The sequence below is a fragment of the Lactuca sativa genome, chromosome 8 (assembly GCF_002870075.4).
Source record: "Lactuca sativa cultivar Salinas chromosome 8, Lsat_Salinas_v11, whole genome shotgun sequence".
Taxonomy (NCBI): domain Eukaryota; kingdom Viridiplantae; phylum Streptophyta; class Magnoliopsida; order Asterales; family Asteraceae; genus Lactuca; species Lactuca sativa.
This window is the reverse complement of record NC_056630.2, coordinates 45,274,804-45,295,719: the sequence shown is the minus strand read 5'-3', so window position 1 is coordinate 45,295,719 and position 20,916 is coordinate 45,274,804. Positions and strand designations below refer to the sequence as shown.

Below are 20,916 nucleotides of genomic sequence, written 5' to 3'. Positions count from 1 at the left end.
CCCATTTAATGTTTTCCCATCATAGCATGTTTAATAAACAAGACTCATTTAAATTTTCAAAAGTAACCTTAAAATCAATTAATCTTTCAAATGAAATTATATAAAACTTAAAAACTCAAATAATAGTTAAAGTTTGAAAATAATACTACCATAAGTTTACAAGTCTATAACACAAACACAAATCACATATTTACAACATAAAACATTATAATTTTTTTAATTTCTAAAATTTACGCTACTAGACTTCCAATCAAGATATAATAATCAATCAGTTAAATAATACTAAATAAATATAAATTAAAAAAACAACACTTAAAATTTTAAACAAAATTGGCACGTTGTAAACAAATTGAGAATTTCAAGCGTAACTCAACACATTTAATTAAACGGGTTAGACAAGCTGACCCGTTTAATTAAATAGGTGAAAAATCTCTACCCAACATGTTAAATACTAGGTTGGGTTCAGATTGTGTTAACAGGTTCGGATTGCCAACTGTACAAGCAACAAACAGGTAAGAACCTTGAAGAAGAAGATATTGAGTCTATTCATGTTAATCTCGTCTACAACACTAGTCATGTTTACAACCTAGAAACAATATTTTTCTTGTATACAACTCGGACCTCATGGGCAACATCAATCCTACATTCCTACCCATGACACTGAAGCTAACCCTATCAGCATAATGGTAAGGGTAGACATGATGAGGCAAGAAAGGGAAAGCATGTCAAGTTTGAGAATGATTGCCACATCACACGAGCATTGAGCCATATATGGTTCAAACCAAGCACTCTACTACCGGGAGGGAGAATGATTTGTTAGATAAACAAAGGCCCAGGGTACACAACAATCAAATGTTTAACCTTTTACAATGATTTGAGTCGGCTAGTAATTAAAGAAACAAGAAAATTTACAAGTAGAAGAAGATTTGGTCACCAATTTGCTTATCATATTCCTCAATCATAGAGACTAAAACTACCCTGCAAAAGAAAATAAAAAATGTTTCAGGATAAGACAAAAGATTATAAATTCATTACAAAAAAATGAAAGAAACATCAAATAAAGACTAAAAAAACACGTACAAATTCTCTTTTAACATGGAGTATAATTTATAAATAATGACATGACATGTCACAAGCATATTCTAAAGAATTTAAAATTCAAAATTTTGAAAAGATTTTTATTTAATTTTAGACTTTTACTTCTTTTGGCTTCAAAAAAAAACTGCTAATTTCCATGCAAAACATAACACCATGAAACCCATTGCAACCAAAATATGATCTGAAAGTAAGATGCTATAAAGAGAAAAGTTAATTAACCCGTGAGCTGTTGAGTCTTCCCCACCAATTCTTTTTAACCTTATCGCCACCACTAGCTTCTTCACTGCTCAACCTGTTCAAAATCACTTTCGTCTCCCTCAACCTCGCCGCATAATCCTTCTTCCACCCTTCAAACACCTGTTTCAATCTTCTCAGTTCTTGTTCCGGGTCCAAATCGGCCTCAGCTTGACCCGACTTCACCTCCACCAAAAACCTCGCATCGTCCCCAAACACTTGGCTTCTCTGCTCAAACTCTTCTGCTAACCGACTTATCAAACTCAGCCCCGCCGTCATCTCGCTCGCTCCGCCGCCGTTTTGGATCTCGTTGTTTCTCACGGGTGGCGGAGCAGTGTCGTCGTCGTTGCTGAGGCTCTGCTTTGCAAGGGAGAGGCTTGATTGTAATGAGTTCATTTGTTTCTGCCATAATTCCTCCATGGATGTCATTTTTTGCTCGTAATCCGACCAACGGTTCTCGTATTGTTGGATCCGTTGCAATAGGATTTCCCGTTCTTCGTCTTTCTCTCGTACACCGACCTCCGCTTTAAGAACTCGTCGTTGTAGCTCTGCAAGATACATTCTGCTCACCACCACATCATCGTCGTTCTGTTCAAACAAAATTCGTAACCCTAAAATCATCTGGATACAAAAATCGTAAAACCCTAAATTCGTCGTTCTGTTCATACCTTTCCAGATCCAAACTGAACCAGCGAAATGTCTGCTGTGCATCTCCGAACTAGCCATCCGCGGATCACTGAAAAGTACAGGTTTGATGTTCTTCAAATTCTTCATGCGTCAATTTATAAAAGTTAAAACGAATTGGTACAATTATATTACCTCCTTGTACCACAGCTGCTGCATCACTAAATTCTTTGAATTCTTTTCTGACTATTCCTCCTTTGATCCATTTTTGTATAGTCACAGCTGCTCGTTGTCTGTGTAGTAAGATAGCGTACCTTTTTCTATCTTCTCTACCACGAATAACTGTAGAAGAACGATGCATCAACTAAAATGTAATCACCTGATTGCAATCAATAATTTGTTTTCGGAATGAGAGTCAAAGGTATACATACATGACTGAAGAGTGTGAATTCCTCGTTTCATCTCCCTGAGCAAATGACGAGCTTTGTGACCTCTGAAACAGCTTTGAACTCGTAATATGCCATTCAAAGTACGATTTCTTGTATCCTCAAGCTTTCCAATCTGGCAAGAAAAAATAGGCATACAGTTCAAGTAATAGATAATTGAAGGAAGGAAGAAGTGAAACCTGTTACCTGTCCAGTTCGAAAGAAGAGTTTTGTGTAGCCAACTTGAAACATTTCAGGAAGAATGCCGAATTGATTTAAAATGGCAACTGATACACTTAGTGGATCTTGTGATGCAACATTATCGAGTAGAAGAAAGCCATACCTAGTAAAGATAAACAAAAGGAAAAGGTTGTATTTGAATAATAAAAAAATGGAAGAATTGAATGTGATTAGAAGTATACCTTCTTGCGAATTTTTGATGCGTCATTCTTGTTGGGAATCCAGATCTTGATATTCTAACAACTTCTAGAACACCACAGCATTTTAGCTGTTGGAGAACAAGTTGCTGATCATAGATTCCAGGAGAATGTAAGTTGTTAGGCTTAATGCAACGTATGAAATGAGATCTTGTGTTCCCTAAACATTGTATTAACTGGAACAATTGGCCTTTAAACTTTGACATGACACTAAGCTTCTGGGAATCAACTCCACCTGCTTTCTTTACTGAACCAATCGAAGGACTTTCAGATTGAAGAGAAAGCATATTCGAAGCAAATATCTGAGGAAGTTCACTTGTGCAAGAAGATAGAAGTTGAATGGAATCAATTCGCAATAAATCACGGTTTTTTTCAAGAAACCCGGTTGTGTCATATTTAACCTGTGAAACAACCAAATTTTAAACAACATGAAGTATTAGAGATATTAGATAGCAAAACAATACTAAGTATTATATTCATAAGTCATAACATACTTCTCCAGCATAATGATGAACTGTGAATGCTTTGCCTCGTTCTCCTCTAAAACATGGATTAGAACTCAAGTGCTGCTTTAATTTGTTGGCAAGTGACAAGTCTGTTGCTTTTGGGAACGTGGTTTCTTCATCTAACAGACTTAGCAATCCCAATGGTTTCTGTAAATACACCAAAAGGAAATTTCAATCAAGTGAAAAAGAAACAATCATGTATAGCTATCTAGATTAAGTACAATAACCCATTAAGCCCATTAAGTCAAAAAGCAAAAACATCCCCTAAGATAGAAAACAAGAAGTCTGGATTGGATACCTGTTCAAAAAGATTCAGACAAGCTTGGTTGTCCTCAAAATCCACCTTTGCCCAGTTGATTCCATCTTGGATGTATTCCTAATAAAGAGACACCAGATAGATAGAATAATTAGATATGTAGATTGTGAGAGCATGCAGATAGATTGATATTAGATTAGTTACCTCTTGTTGTAACTTGAATAAATGACGATTGAAGTGTTGCTGTAATCTCTCATTTGCATAATTAATGCAGAACTGTTCGATACTATTTACCTAGAAATGTCAACAGAAGAAAGGTTAATTGTTTAACTATATATATACAAAAAGGAGAAATGAAAATAAACCTACATCAAATGACTCGAATCCATAGATGTCAAGAATACTGATTGATCTTCCTGTCATGTGTTTCCCTGTAGAAAGTGACTTGTTGATTTGTTCCACTAACCAATCAAACAAAGAAGAATATATCGATTTTGCCAAAGCATCCCTTGCATCAATTGCCTGAAAAAAAATCATAATATTTTTTTGATTCTTATTATTATACTTACAACTGTTTGTATCTATTAATTTTCTTACCTGAGCTAGGGTTAGCTTTTTAATAAAGTTTTCACCACGAACTTTCATTTCTCTAGAGGATAAAGCAAGCTGTAGCTGCTCAATCCGACACCCAAGCAATTTAGCAACAGTTTGAAGAGCTGCCAATGCCATTGACATTATATGTTACTAAATGAAAGTAGAAATATGCCTTAATGGATAAAAGATCTGAAGTATGATCCCCAAATAGTATGCATTACCTTCATCAACCACAGGTTCCACATGGTTTTCATCATCAACAAGTGAAAATGTTACATTTCCCAGCCATAAAACTGCTGCAAGCATTTCACAAACGTTTTCTTGGTTCTCTTTGCTGACATGAACAACATCCAAAGCATCCTGAAGTAAAGAAAAATTGTGAAAATGAAAACGTAAAGAAGTGTAAGATTGTTGATTATTCAGATTTTTGGGTATACTACCATTGCAATACGAAATTGTTCAGCATCATTAACACCAGGAATCGTGTAGCAATTGCTTTGCTGCAAATATTTGTACTCATGAGCATTCTTCAAGTTTATTTTCTCTGTACAAAACATAAATGACAAATTAACTGAAAACAATCGCAACTCTTGACTCATAGATAACAAAAGAGGATACAATTATGAAATTGTTACCTCTAAGAGAAGGTGGAGCTCCTGCACAAAGCTGATAAAATGAATGATATGACCTTTCGCCTTCCCCGCATTGAACAACTCTTGACTGATTATATACAGATTAGGGAAGCAGCTTCTAATTTGAAAATCAAAGGGATAGATATAAAATAATTGAAGATCATAATAGTACCTTTTCAAGAAGAACTGCAACAAATTAAAATTTTGAAAGCAATTAGTATTACTACTTCAATACGAACTTATTTTTTTTTATTATTAAATGATTTTAGAGAAATGTTGACATCTTACATGTTTGGATACTTGCACCCGATATTTTTCCGTTTTCACTGAAGTGGATGTCGATTAGTTTCCCCTGGAATATACATATGAGAAATTAAGGAAATATTATAAAGCCTAGAGAAAAATACAGAAAAAAGTGTACACTTACAAAACGACTTGAGTTGTCATTTCTTGATGTTTTTGCATTACCAAAACCCTCCAAAATTGGATTAGTTTTCAATATCTCATATTCTATTCCACTACCCCCTCTAACTGTTGCTAGATACTGCATTGCTATTTTTGCAGTTTCAGTTTTCCCTGCTCCACTTTCTCCACTAAGCAGAAGAAAAAAAAAAAGGTACAAATTAGGCAGAATTAAAAGGGTACCAAACAATGAGTTCAATTAGGATAGTTGGACTAACCTTATGACAATAGCTTGGTTTACTTCATCTGTAAAATTGAAAAAAAGGGTCAAGAAAAACATGGTCAAAAGTCGATTGAAAGACTGGATAAAGAACTTTACAAGGAATATAAGAAACAACCTCTGATCATTTCCCGGATTGCTGTATCAGCAATGGCATATACATGAGGGTGACCGATTTTTTTCCTCTTATAGCCATCAATATAATCTCTTCCATACAAAGGAATATTCTTGAAGGGATTGATGGCAACTAAAACGGGTCCCGCTTTTGACTAGAATGTTGAAAAATACATCATCAGAAGCTTCATTCCTAAAGTAACATTCAAAGTTCAAACTATTAAAGAGTTACTGATTCTTACATAGATCATGTCTCTGTCATATCTATATTGAAGATTATACAAGACGGATGGTTCGCTCAAATAACTTAGTTGCATGAGATCAGCTACCCCATCAAGGATTTCTGGATTTGCAGGTAATAGAACATCAGATGGCACCTTACATACCTAGATTGAGAAGAAAGACATCAAAGCTTATTGCTTCATCTTTACACATACAAGAAAGTACTTAAAAATCCATAAGGTCACTTACTTTTCCTTCAGCAAAAGATATGAGTGATTCATCCCCTGTAACTGATATAATCCTCGCAAGTTCCCAGTTCCCATCAGGGGCTTGAAACCAAGCATGCTGCTTCTGTATTATTAGAACAAGAAACATTAAATGCATGAAAAATAAAATGATTGCTGTTTTGCAGTAGGGATGTAATGAAACAGTAGAGATGATTTAGGACGACTTGTTTCATTGTGCATAGGAGAGAAAACATGTGAAAGAGCTGTGACGAGGGTTACCTTCTTTGCATTGTACACAGAGATGTCATCCCAGCCTCGTGAAGGTAGAATCGAATTTTGAGGAGAAACAGATGGATCCATTAATGAAGGAGAGCTTTGACCATATGGTGAATCATCGTCGAGCTGATCAATGTTGCCATTACGAAATGCACCACCACGCATGTTATCAGGTCTCATACTATAATTACTGCTTGTAGACGTTTCCGCTGAATCCATAAACCCTATAATTAATCCACAGACAGCGATTTGATGGACTTGAAGAGAGGAATTAATTTGTCTACCGTTATTGGTACGAAATGTTAATTCGAATTTAAGTGCGTAGAGAGAGCTAATCAACTCTTAAATACCCAAAACGATCACACGGAGGAGTTAACGATTTGTCTGTCCAAAAGTTAATAATCTTAATTCTCTAACCCAAGGTCCCACTATAACTGAGATATCGAGGGGACCATAAATAAGATAAACAATATTGTTAATGCTCTTCTTTCGTGCCCCTTGATCGATCATATAACCAGATGAATCCAGCACCAAACCTAGATCGTGTATCAAAAATTACACAAATAGCAACCCTCTTTCACGAAAATGATTCCCTCGAATGGATTCTGTAGAAAGTAACCTGATATTTTGCAGATCTGAAAAGGATTCTGACGCGATTTTCGCTTTCAGTACACGCGATCAAAATTCAAAAACAACCTGATGTTAATTCTGCGCAACAATGAACGGATCCCGGAGCACAACGAATGTTGAATTGAATCCAACAAAATTATATTTCTCCATTCAACTCCGAAAATTCTCCACAAACGCTTTCTTTTTCTCTACGAAAGGCGATCGAAATCGAATACGATGAATAGGAAGAAAGCAGGGGCGAATTTCCGAAATATGAATGAGAAAAAAGCGAGAATCTTAAACCCTAGAGGTGATTCCGAGAGAGAAAGAGAGAAAATCCAAGGAATATGACGAGAGACGACGGATGCAGGCTTTTCCATGCTTAACCTGGTTTCTGTCGTGACGCCGTTGACAAACCGATCTGCACGTCGATTGATTTGCCGCCACTCCTGCTATTACTCCCCGCCATATTCTTGGTGTCCAACCCGAATTCTGCTTTACGAAAAAAAACTGCCGTTCAAATCAATTCTTTTTTTAATAAAACATTTAAATCCCCTCAAAAAACAATGTGTCAGTGTGAATGAACAATGATAGTCTATTAAAAGTTTTTTAATCAAATTTAAAATCCTTCCTAATAAATAAAATAAAAAAATTTGTCATATCTCATCTCTCACTTTTTAAAATTTTTGAATTTTTCATTTTATTGTATTTTCTTATTTTATTAAATTAAAATGAACAATATTTATTGTATTTTTTATTTTATTAAAAAAAAATTATCATTTTATTGTATTTTTTATTTTATTAAATTAAAATTCAATATTTAATATGTAAGGTAAATTTTTCTCATTTTTCATTTCAATGTATTAAATCCTCCTTAATTTTAATAATTCAAAATTTTTCTATTTTTCTTATAAATTCAAACTTTTCAAATTGTTAAAATTTCATATTTAATTTTTTTTAATAAACTTATATAATAAATGGACGTCACACCTAGTAAAAAAATATATATTGTGATTTGTGAAAGTTTTTTATTTCAAAACTTTTCTAAAGTGCTTGAAAGATTGCAAGGTTCATGCCTTCATGGAAATGTTTTTTATAATTTAAGAATGTTAATTATTTTATCATATTAATCACAAAATAAAAAATTATTGGTAGGATGCGTAAATAAGTTTTATGAAACAACTTTATGTTAATGTTTATGGTTTGTTGATGTGACGATAATTTGTGGTTAAGAAACTTATCGAAGAAACTCTCCTGAATACATTTAGATGAAAATTAATGTTGATTTATGTATATTGGATGTGAATGTAAATGATAAAACCCTCAAATATTGTTGTTGGGTAGAAGATATTGTTTCATAATTGTTGTTAAAGAAACTCTAAACAACAAAAAATGTCAAACTTTATTTAAAATAAAAGAGTATTTGACATAGCATGGTGATGTGGACATAATAATATCTAATCACGTCATTGAAAATGCAAATAACGAATTGTCAAAAGTCGACAATATCACAATATATAATATAACGAAGAAGTACAACATAAAAAAATAATTAATTGGATTGACAGCTAAACAATTATGATATAAAACTTATTAAAAGAGAGATCTAAAGAAATAAAATGGAGATTTAGAAGCTTATTGTCAACTAATAAAAGTTAAATATTGAAAAGCAATTGTTTATCTTCTTGAAAAAAATCATGTTGTATTCGAAATACATGACTAACATAAGGAGCTTTATCATAAAATGAATTTAATGTGAATTTGATGTTTAATAAAAAACAAGAAAAGCTCGATGCCTCACGAGGAAAAACATCAATCATATTAATAGGGGTGAAGCAAAAAAAAGAAAAAAAAAAGAAAAAAAAGAAAAAACACACACACACACATATATATATATATATATATATATATATATATATATATATATATATATATATATATATATATATATATATATATATATATATATATATATATATGTTGTATATGATTATACAAAAATTACATGTAACAATCGTTAATTGTATTTTATTTTAAAATTTTATAAGATTAGCAACATCCCTGTGTGTAAACATAACAATCTGATGTCACCATTTGATCATATTAGTTTCATATAACCAATATAAGTAGTGTATGTTTGTATGATACAATCATCTCCAGATCATATAGCATATAGAAGCGATAATAATTGACATGATGTCACTTCAAACGGAAGCATAGTTCAACATAATCCAAAGTGGGTCAAACGTGTGTCTCAAAACAAATATAGAAACAACATACTAGTCCGTTACATTTTTACATACTTGATTGTTGATTCATAAGGTTTGTAACTGGAACACCTTATATTTTTCAAACAAATTTTAACATTATTGTTTATTACAAAATAAAAATTTAACAAAATATAAGAGTTTAGACAAATAGTTTTAAAACATTCTCATATATGTTACTAACATTGTATCACATAAACCATAGCAAGCAAACCAAGATTTATAATATCAAAAGCAAATGTTACTTATGTTCCACTAAGTCTCCTATGGACACCATTGCTTCTAAAACAATTCACATCTTTAGTTATCACCTGAGATACATGAAATTAAAAAAAAATAATAATAATAAAATAATACATAAGACAAAATGTATCGTGAGCTACATGAGTTTTAGACCATAAAACATTTTCAATCATTTTCAAGGGAAATCCCTTTTATACATATCATAAGTATTATTTCATATCTTATCATTTCATTAACTTCTTTTCCATTTCCAAGACCAAGGTGGAATGAATAAATCAAACCACCAAGGCATCTTGCTTCCAAGACATCTACTTCACGAAGGGAAGGTACCATTCCAGGAGATTCCTCTAGAGCTCTTATGAGGCATCATGGTTCAGACAGTTTTCATTTCATCTTTTTCCTTTTATCATTAACATATAACTTTAAACACCTTCATCACTTGCATCATAAGTAACTAGACATTTTAGAAACATATACATCTCAAAGACATACTTTACTTTTCAAAACATTTTCATAAGATAGTTATTTACTTAGCCATATACCCCAAAGTGAGAAAGTCCACACGTACTCACCTAATTCTCAAATGTAGATTGTCACACTCTTCTAGCTCAACTTCACAAACAATCATCCCTTAGATACAACTTATATAATGTATATGAAGGTTAAAAAATAACCAAAATACCCTTGAGGGTCATAAAAAAATACACTCTTCTAAATATCATTTTCATCCATCCCTAACTAGTGCAACTGGAATAAGGTCAATCGGATACACCAAACTCAAGTTAGAAGCAAAAAATGTTTGGATCCTTAACAGAAACTTCCACAACTTTGGATATTAAGGCATGAAAAATTTGCGTTGGTGTTTTCTATATGCACCATACTTTATGCATTTTTTCTCAAAATGACATCCTACTTTGCATAACTCTTGAAAGCTCTTTCCAATTCACTGTGTACCACTTGTATAAGCGTGCTTGCTTGTACACCCAACATACTCCCTCATTCAGCCAACTTTCATTTCCAACTCTTAATTGATTAAGACATCACTCCAAAACTTAAATATGACTTCCTTGGGGCGATTTATCATGTAAAGTTGCTAACTTTATGTGCATGCATTGCTTAATGAAGCTCTTAAAGCTCAAGAGGACTTAATGCATGCATGAGACCATAAACACCATAAAGTTTCCACCTTTAAGATTAAGAAACTCATAATATGCCCAGATCTAAAAGGATAATCCCCATAAACGACTTAACTCATCAGACTAACCCAAAAAGGTACCAAAAGCATAAAAACCATGACATGAATAGATCTAATTGTACAAGAATCGAGTTTGGGACTTTATACCTTAAAAATCACCAAGAGATGGATCTAAATCTAGATCTTTAAGCTTCCTTCCAAAGAATGAGTCCACCCACTTCTTCTTCTTTCACTTCAAGGAGTATAAACCACCAAAATCAAGACCAAGGCTCAAGAACACTTAAAGAGGCAATTAGGGTTCGAGATTAGGGTTTTAGGACAATGGAGGCTGATAAAGAGACCAACCCTAAGAACTTAAGGAGCTTAAATAGGGTGAAACACCCCAAAACTAGGGTTTCATTAAATCCCTCGTACGCCCAACGTATGAGGCCTCAGATCCACGATCACCCCTCCTTATGTGACATCCCCAATTTTACGGCCAGAAAAGACCAATTTGTTTATGCTTTGTTTTTAAAATCAGAGTAATCTTTTAAAGAAAACGGTTGTGGAATTTGTTCCCAAAACAAGATATGATAATAATTTATCAAAACATTTCTCAAATAGAATGTATTTTCATTTAATAATAAAACTTCGGGATGTCATGTTCCGATACAGACATATAAGCATAAACAGAACTTACATTAAATTACATTAATGATTTATATCTCCTTTAAATCTCTCTGTGAAATATGTCTTCGTATTAATACTTGTGATACAAAGAAAACTGAGTGGGTCAGGCTTGGGAGTATGGTGAGCATATAGGGTTTTCATCCCACAATGTTATATCATATATTTATATAAATAGAACATTCGGACTTGTACGATTTCACCATATAAAGGCCACTCTTATCCCACCCCATCGATCCTCACAACGACACGATCTAAACTCTCGTATCTGAAATTTTCCTCTTTACCTGATCCCTACTCACGGATCTAAAACTATCCTCTTCACCCGATCCATACTCACGAATCTAAAACCAACCCTTTCACCTGATCCATACTCACGGATCTAAAACTAACCTTTTCCCCTGATCCATACTCACGGATCTAAAACTAACCTTTTCCCCTGATCCATACTCACGGATCTAAAATTAACCTCCTGATCTGATCCATACTTCCGGATCAATAATTGTACCCAATCCATGCTCCCGAAATAGGGACAATTAACTATACCTTAATCCTGATCTGATCCATACTCCTGGATCAATAACTGTGCACAATCCATACTCTCGGACCAGGGACAATTAACATAGTCTTAATCCATACTCCCGGACTAATAACAAATTTTATCTCTTTACCTGATCCATACTCCCAGATCTAAAACTAACCTCTTGGTCTAATCCAACTCATCCTTTTATCACACACCAACTATCTCATCTACCTATGTTCTACCCAACATATTTAATTTGTAGATATAAAATACATATACAGTTTAACTCATTTAAAAACTATATAAAACATCAATTCCACACTCATCTCAAATAAACAACAATATATATAAACATAACACGTATTTCAAAGCAAATACTTCATATTTATGTGTTAGAAGAAAGTAACCACACACTCACTTGATTAGAAGATGACTGGACAGCATTACGGCTCTTGAAATAATCTTCTGCGACGAAACTGGGATGTTTCCTTCAAAACCGCGCTTCACGCGGGCAGAGCTTCGGCTCAAAAACTGTTTTTCTCGGGATCTTTAGGCTTCAGGTCTCGGGAATGATACCGGGGCTACGGGATATTTGTTGCACGAAAAACGAGGTAAAACGGGAGAGAGATGAGAGAAAATGAGCAAATGAATAAGGAAGCCTCGCACCCTTTATATAGGGGCTGGATTCACGATTTAAGCTGGGCGTAAATAGAGTTATGTTGGGCGTAACTTGGATAAGGCCGCTGATTCCCCCCCTTTGGATAATATCCGAATTTATATTTAAATTAAATACTTTAATTATTTAATAAACTTCAAAAATTCATATCTTCCTCATACGAGCTCCGTTTTCGACGTTCTTTATATCCCCGCGTAGGTGAGACTATGATCTACAACTTTCGTTTAGACTCTGTCGGCTAATTTTGAATTTATTTTTATTATATTATTTTAGTAGGCCGGGACAGGAAAACTCCGTTATAAATTCATAACTTCTTCATCCGGCGTCTGTTTTCGTATGTATTTTTATCGTTGCACTACAATCAACAAGATCTTCGATTCTTGTTTAGATTGTTTCGGCTAAAAACCGCTCGATCTCAAATCGAGTATTCGGGTTGCATACCGCTAAGTCAAAACTTAGAAAAATCATAACTTCCTCATACGAAGTCAGATTCGGACGTTCTTTTTATGCACACTAATGGTTTAACGAACTCTACGACTTTCGTTTAGATCGCTAAGGCTAAATATCACTCTAACGTAAATTCACTTTTGACGTCATTCAGCGTCGTGACGGTTCTGTCGCAAAACTTCGACAGGTCATAACTTCTTCGTTATAACTCGGATTTTGGCGTTCTTTATATGTACGGAATCCTTGTAACATATACTACAACTTAGTTAAGATTATTCCTTCAAAATAATCTTCAAAAAGTCATTTTTGATGCTTAACGTCTCTAAATTGACTAGCCCTGATCTACGGGCGTTACACCTTAGTACGCTAAGCGTACCATGTGGTACGCCCCGCGTACTCGCTTCTTAGCCAGTACGCTAAGTGTACCCAATGGTATGGCTTACGTACTACCCCAAGGACCAAATTACAATATCTTGAAATAAAAAGGGCTAAAAGGAAACATACCCCAATTCAAGTGTTACACCAGTACATCCCTATTATCACTCACACATCCCCCATAAGGATGGGAATCAGGTTGATCGGGTACGGACACCCCGAATATCTCCAAAACACAATCATGAAAAATACTCGAAGCAAAAACATTGTGTTCATTAGCGATGGAAACTTGTAATGGACACTCCAACTCTCTAAGGGTCATATCGAAACCCCTAATGAAAGACTGAGAAACAAAGGACCGACTCGCACCCGAGTTGAAAAGCACGAGAGCAGACATCGAATTCACTAAGAAGGTAGCTAAACAAAAACAAAATATAAACATGTAGAAAATATAATCAAACAAAAAATAAAGGAATACATACTAGTAACGACGTCAGGCACCACCCTGGCTTCCTCTACAATCAGCTGAAAAGCATGTCCTTTAGCCTTCAGGGAATCAGACCTTCCTTGACATCCATCTGTGATCTGAATAGTTATCGGGGCTGGTGCCTACATGGGCCTAGCAGAAAAAAATGGACAATGGGTCTTCACATGGACCATCTACTCATAATGATAACATATACGAGTGCTCGACAGCGGGGCCTGCTGCTGACGACACTCTCGCATAATGACCATCCTTGCCACATTTGTGGCACCCAATAGTTGATCAAAATGCACCCTAATATACCTTTTCGTACTTGCCACAATTGCGTTATATATGTCCTCTAGATCGGGAATCAGCGGGTTTGAACCACTTAGCTGTCGGCTAGGTCTGAATTGGGGCATGATTATGCTCTCGTTTGGGTATTAATCTCAACCTCTCTCTGCCGTGTATTGAAGCTCGGAGAGGGTACAATACTGTTGGGTCAACACAAACTCTCGAATCCCAATCTTGAGCATGCTCAAGTAGAGTGACATCTACACCTGCTCCGAAGCAGCATACTCGGGGCAGAAAAAGGGCTCTCTCAGTAAACATCTTGGTGATCTCTGTCACCGATTATATCGTCCGCTTCAGCGATAGATACTCTTGGGCTAACCTTTCCCTCTCCACCAATGGAACATACTCAGCTCAAAACATCTCTAAAACTGCTCCCATGTCACAACGGCTTTCTCCGCTGGAGAATAAGCACGAGTCACTAACTGCCACCAATCTTTCTCTCCCTAACGAAAAAGGTTCAATGCAAACTTAACCTTCAGATTCTCATGGTATGAACAAGTAAAGAAACAACCCTCAACATCAAAGATCCACCTCATAGCCACAATCGGGTCCTTGACCCCATCAAATTCAGGGGCTTCGTGTTATTGAACTCTCAGTACTGCATCAACCCTCCATCCTGATGTCTAGCTGCAACAGTATCAATGATGACGATATAACACTCATTAAACAGCTCGATCATGGTGATCTTAATAGACCCGAACAACTATTGAATCGTCTCCCTGACTGTCGCAGTCACCTGAGCGGAGATCAATCCCTGAATCTCATCATCGCTCAATCTGAATCTCTTGAGAACCCCAACGCCTAAACTAGAACCTCTCGTCATCGCCATACTGAAAATAAATAAGGGATGAGTCAGAATCATAGACAACGTACCTCAAAAACACTCAATCATACTCTATACATAACTCATGACTTCCTTGACACGCCTATGGGTCATGTGCTTTCAGTAATACGGGTTAATATTACCTTCCACACCTACCCATATTTTGCCTTAAGAGCGCACGAGATTCTCAGACCACCTGGCCCACCACAAATAGGTGTGCACACACTCCTTATCCACTCTTAAGAGTCACCACTAACTCCTACATGTCACACTTTTATTGATTTGGTCACATTTCATTTTGAGATTTTTTTCAATTAAAGTTTTTCCATATGGCATTTTGTGTTTTTTTATTTTATTAAATTTCACTTAATATTTAAATATAATAATTACAATAAATATAATAATATATGCATATCAATATCATTAATTGATATTTATTCTAATTTCAAAACTTTTAAATTAAAGTCTTGTTAGTTTCTTATGTTTATTTATCTAAACTAGTTTATAACCCGTGGGAACCACGATTTTAAAACTAATTAAATTTTCATAGTAAAAGAAATCAAAATTATTAATCAATTATTTTAATTAAATTGTTAATTAAGAATTTTTTTAGTTATATAAAATTATAAATGTTGATTTAAACAAATACATGACCTTTAAATTTGTATTAATGTTATTAATTTAATGTAATTAGAATGAAAAATTTTAAATTTTGAAATTTGAAATGGAGAATAAATAAGTTGACAAGTGGCATGATATTAATTAGAGGACCTAATAGGATGACACATGTCAAAAGGAGAATAAACTTATTCTTTTACTATTTTATAACCCGTGAAACCACGGTTACAAAATTAATTAAACTTTAATAGTTAGAACACAAAATTATTAATCAATTATAATCGTCAACTTAAATAAATATGTGAAATTATATCACATTATAATTTGTATTAATTTTATTTTAATTCTTATTCCATTATTAATTTATTGTAATTAAAGTGAGAATATTAAAATTTGAAATAGAAAATTAATAGGTTGACAAGTGGCATGCACTAATTAAGAAGTTTAATAGGGTGACACATGGCAAAAAAAGAATAAAATGTGTATTAATTAAGAAGCACAATATGATGACACATGTCAAAAGGAGGTTAAAAGATATTCTTTTATTAGAATACTAGGCGAATGTGAGCGCGTTGCGTAGAAGCACCTATATATATATATATATATATATATATATATATATATATGTATATATATATATATATATATATATATATATATATGAAGTCTTTACAAACATATGTCTATTTTAAATGTAACAATAACGTTGTTGTTAAATTTGATATAATAAGTTTTATACTAAATTGATATAATATATTGATTATTTTGAATTACATGATAATATATACATCTATTATAACTTCATAATATAATCCGTTTGAAGGACTTCTAACCGTGAGTTACACATGAATAAAATTAAATATAATATATGGTTTAATGTTATTTATAGTTGTTGTTATTGTTAATTCATTTTTTAAAATTTATTTGCTTAATGTTTTAATTTCTATCATTATAATTATTTAAAACATCAAACATTATTTTTTTTATTTTAAAGATAACAATACAATCATTTATATAGAGTTATTTTTAACTATTGTTTTTTTTTAAGTTATATTAAGCTACTTATTTGGAAAGTTTTAAAGATTATAAAAATATCTTTAGGAAATATTTTAGTTAAATTGAGATTATAATTTATTTTTTGCATTTATCACTTTTAACTATTAACAAAATATTTTTTGGTTTTTTAAGTGGAACTGAAATTTATGTTTAAGTTGACATTGTAATGCATAGAAATACATATATAGTTGAAGTCTTTACAATTTTTTTTTAAATATAACAATAACGTTGTTAAATTTGATATAATAATTCGTATACTAAATTGATGTAATATATTGATTATTTTGAATTATACGATAATATATATATACATCTATTATAAATTTTGTCCAAACTGTTCAAAAGTTTTAGCTTTAAACTGATATAAAATATAATAAATAAATATAATATGTTAAAAGTTAAAGATATAACTTTATAATAAGATAACAATATAATCATTTATATAAAGTTATTTTTAACTATTGTTTTTTTAAGTTATTTTAAGCTATTTATTTGGAAACTTTTAAAGATTATAAAAATATCTTTAGGAAATATTTTAGTTAAATTGATATTACAATTTAGTTTTTGCATTTATCACTATAATTAATCACTTTTAACTATTAAAAAAAATATTTTTTGGTTTTTTATGTGGAACTGAAATTTATGTTTAAGTTGACATTGTAATGCGTAGAAATACATATATAGTTGAAATCTTTATAAATATATTTTTTTAAATAAAACAATAGCGTTGTTGTTAAATTTGATATAATAATTTGTATACTAAATTGATGTAATGTATTGATTATTTTGAATTATATGATAATATATATATATATATATATATATATATATATATATACACACACATCTATTATAAATTTTCTCCAAACTGTTGAAAAGTTTTAGCATTAAACTGATAATGGTTTATATATAACAACATATTAAATCTAATAATTAAGTATAATATGTTAAAAGTTAAAGATATAATTTTATAAGTAGAAATAAAGTTATTATTTTAAAATTGAAATTTAGTTCATTTATGATTATACTTTAGGTTGGATATTTATTTAACCTTATTAACCAACTTATAATCATTATTAGAAAGACACTACAATTTATCACTTTTAACTATTTACAAAATATTCTTTGAGTTGTTTTAGTTAAACTAAAATTTATAGTTAAGTTGACCCTGTAATGTTATACTTAAATTAATAATTTAAGTATTTTTATATAAATTGTTCCAAAATTGTATCTTTAAAATGATAATGGTTTACATTCAACAATATATTAAAACTAATAAATTAAGTATAAATTTAAAAACATAATTTTATAAGTAAAAGTAAAGATATTATTTTAATACTGAGATTTAGTATATATATGATTACACTTTAAGTTTGATATTTATTTAACATAATTAACCAAATTATAATTATTATTAGAAAGAAATTGAAAAGTCAAGGGAGTTTCAAATGAATGTGGTGAAAGGAAAAATACATGGGAGTTTCAAATGAATGCGGTGAAAGGAAAAATGCTTCCTTTATAAGTATATATAATGATGGATTAGAATATGGATTATTAGTTTAAATTTAAAAAAGAAAAAAACACCTTAGTTTTAATAATTCATTATTTTTCTATTTTTTCTTATAAATTCAAATTTCTCAAAATATTAAGAATTTCATAGTTATTTTTCTAAAATAAACTCATATAATACATGAGTCTTACACATATTAAATATTATATAAACTTTAAAGTTCAATCCTCAACCTAATATTTTGTGTATTCTTTTGATTTTGGAAAGCCCGGAAAACACATATGAGATATCAAATGCAATTTCAACAAATGGAAAATGATATCAAAGTCTCCAACGGTATGGCCCAATATCTAGCCCAAATTTCTTCACATTGGGCTTTGCATCTGATTTCCCCTTTTGATGGTTATTATTGTTCTATTTAACTGTTTCGCATAAATAAAAAAATCATCTAATAGCAGGAAACTTACCTTCGAGTAAGTTAAGAAAATATCACTTGATTTATGTTCAATTTAGGATTTAAATCTCTTTATTGTATCTACTGAAAATAATATCCTCCTATAGACCCTTTTTATGTTTAAAAGTATTAGAAATATAGTAGTTTGCTCGAAAACATGTATTAATTTTTATATTACTCAGGATTTTAAAGGGTATGTATAAAAATAAAAAACAGGCCTATAAATACAATTTTTTATATATAATCAAAATCCAGTAATACTATGATAATTATTATAACCTATAATATTAAAAAAAAAAACATAAACATCGGAGGATTGAAAGTAGAGGTGGCAAAAATTGACACGACACGAAAGAAACGGGTTTGGGTAAGATATTTCAACCCATTTAAATAAATGGGTTGACACGACACGACACGAAAATTAAATGGGTAAGGTTAGGGTTGAGAATTTCAACTCGAATATGACTCGAAAATGACTCATTTATTTATATGCAAGTATTTTGAATTATTTAAATAAATTAGAGAGATACAAAATCAAAACCATAAGTAAAAGAAAGTCTTCGAATTGAATTCTTTTGTAATGTTGAAATGACTTAGTCATCTAGATCAAGACTTCATTTTAATTTTTCCATTCTCTCCCAAACTACCCAGTCTCTTTCACCACTCTCGCATCCTCATGACCTTTGTCATCCGCCTCCCCAACTTCCACTCTTTTAATTTTGTCATCTAAACTTGTTATGACTTCATCTATTTTGCCTCCAAACTATTAGTTTTTCCTTTCTGCCTACCTAACTCCTACTCTTTCAACATGCTCAGTCTTTTAACCTCACATGACACAACATATTTCGAGGTATAGCCCTAACCCGAAACCCGACATGAACTCGACACGAAAATAAACGGGTTGACACGACACGACACGTTAATTAAATGGGTCGGGTTAGGGTCAAACACTCTCAACCCGTTTAGTGTCTCGACACGACACGACACGATTGCCACCACTAATTTAAAGTTAAAAATTCCATGCAATTGATACTGAAAACTCTGCATTGTGTGATTTGGAATTTCCTAATATATAAAAAGCATTAATTGAAGTGTTAATTATAAGAAAATTTACTATAATTAAATATGATAAATATTAATTATAAATAGTATTGTTTATAATTAATGTATTTTATATATAATTATGGTAATATTACACATAATTAATCTTTATCACATTTAATTACGATGACATTTCTTATAATTAATAGTTCAATTAATCTTTTCTTATAGGCATATATTAGAAAATCTCTAACTTCAAAAATATAATGTGATGTTGCAAAATTACGGGTAAATGACATAAAAAACATCTTTTTTACATAGAAATTCGATTTTGACACCTTGTTTTTCTTGTGTCAAATTTGACACTGTGTTTTCCAGTTTGTTACAATTCTGACCACTTGACCGGTTAACCAAATTACTTGATGACGTGGCATGATGACGTGTCAGTTGTAATGACGTGGCATGCTGACAAGATATGCTGACGTGTCAAAATTGATTTTGTTTTCCACAAAAAAACACTAAGTTTTCACTTTTTTTCGATTTTGACACTAAGTTTAATTTTTTATTTCAATTTTGACACTATGTTTTTCTTGTTCCAATCAAACATCATTTATCAAATTTTGTTCAATTTTGTCTATTTTCCATTTGAAACCGTATAAATATATTTTTTTTATTACATTTTAAACCGTATAAACATATTTTTTTCGTTTAAAAACCACATTTTTATTTAAATACAAGGTGTTTTTTTCTTACATTTAATTCAATGTTCTAATAAAAGTAATTCTTATTATATTAAGCTTGTCTGTTTGAATAGATATGTAAGAAAATTCAGATTTTGTAAGGACTCCAACTTCATGTATGACAACTTAGCAATGTGATTCAAAGATGACACAATATTTGTTCAGTTATATCTAAGTTGGTACTTGAAAGTGTTAACAAGCTCTAACACTTCCCATTCACCACATTAATTAACCAAAACAAGCTCTTTGATTAACCCTAACCTTACTAACCTAATCTAAACAAGCTCTTAGAGTTAGATTAAAAGATTGCATGAAGCTTTATGTGAATGTTCCCAACAACACCCAATGCTCCTCACAAGCTCGGGGGTGTAAAAGTGTATGAATAAGATTTACACTAAATTTATTCAATATAGAGATCAATTTAATGCTTGTTACTTGTTCAATTTCACAAAACAATTACGGATTTTGTAAAAGAGATAACTTGAATGACCTAACCCTAATTCAAATGGCCAATAAGAATCACAATTAG

General features: G+C 31.9%; 1 protein-coding gene and 1 long non-coding RNA gene across 2 annotated transcripts; one reads left to right on the top strand and one right to left on the bottom strand.

Moving 5' to 3' along the window:
- Positions 1-1,308: 1,308 nt before the first annotated feature.
- Positions 1,309-7,537, bottom strand: LOC111884824 (myosin-1). Its single transcript, XM_023881129.3, has 22 exons — positions 6,331-7,537; positions 6,074-6,175; positions 5,845-5,988; positions 5,607-5,757; positions 5,487-5,514; positions 5,234-5,399; positions 5,095-5,158; positions 4,979-4,992; positions 4,810-4,894; positions 4,615-4,718; positions 4,396-4,534; positions 4,178-4,296; positions 3,950-4,102; positions 3,785-3,874; positions 3,623-3,700; positions 3,313-3,471; positions 2,804-3,219; positions 2,589-2,724; positions 2,388-2,517; positions 2,152-2,298; positions 2,001-2,068; positions 1,309-1,920 (listed from the first exon to the last, which is right to left on the bottom strand). Exons 1-22 carry the CDS (start codon positions 6,544-6,546, stop codon positions 1,309-1,311), a joined length of 3,321 nt encoding a protein of 1,106 aa, XP_023736897.2. The 5' UTR covers positions 6,547-7,537.
- Positions 1,914-3,873, top strand: LOC111884826 (uncharacterized). Its single transcript, XR_002847911.3, has 2 exons — positions 1,914-2,081; positions 2,233-3,873. It is a non-coding gene; the product is annotated as an uncharacterized LOC111884826 (long non-coding RNA).
- Positions 7,538-20,916: the final 13,379 nt, after the last annotated feature.

Bases quoted from the DNA above. Each gene is read 5' to 3' on its own strand.
- LOC111884824 (XM_023881129.3), bottom strand. From the start codon at position 6,546: ATGGATTCAGCGGAAACGTCTACAAGCAGTAATTATAGTATGAGACCT. The intron at 3,220-3,312 runs GTATGTTATGAC...GTTGTTTCACAG, and splicing joins TTCATCATTATGCTGGAGAA to GTTAAATATGACACAACCGG. The intron at 2,518-2,588 runs GTAACAGGTTTC...TTTTCTTGCCAG, and splicing joins TCTTCTTTCGAACTGGACAG to ATTGGAAAGCTTGAGGATAC.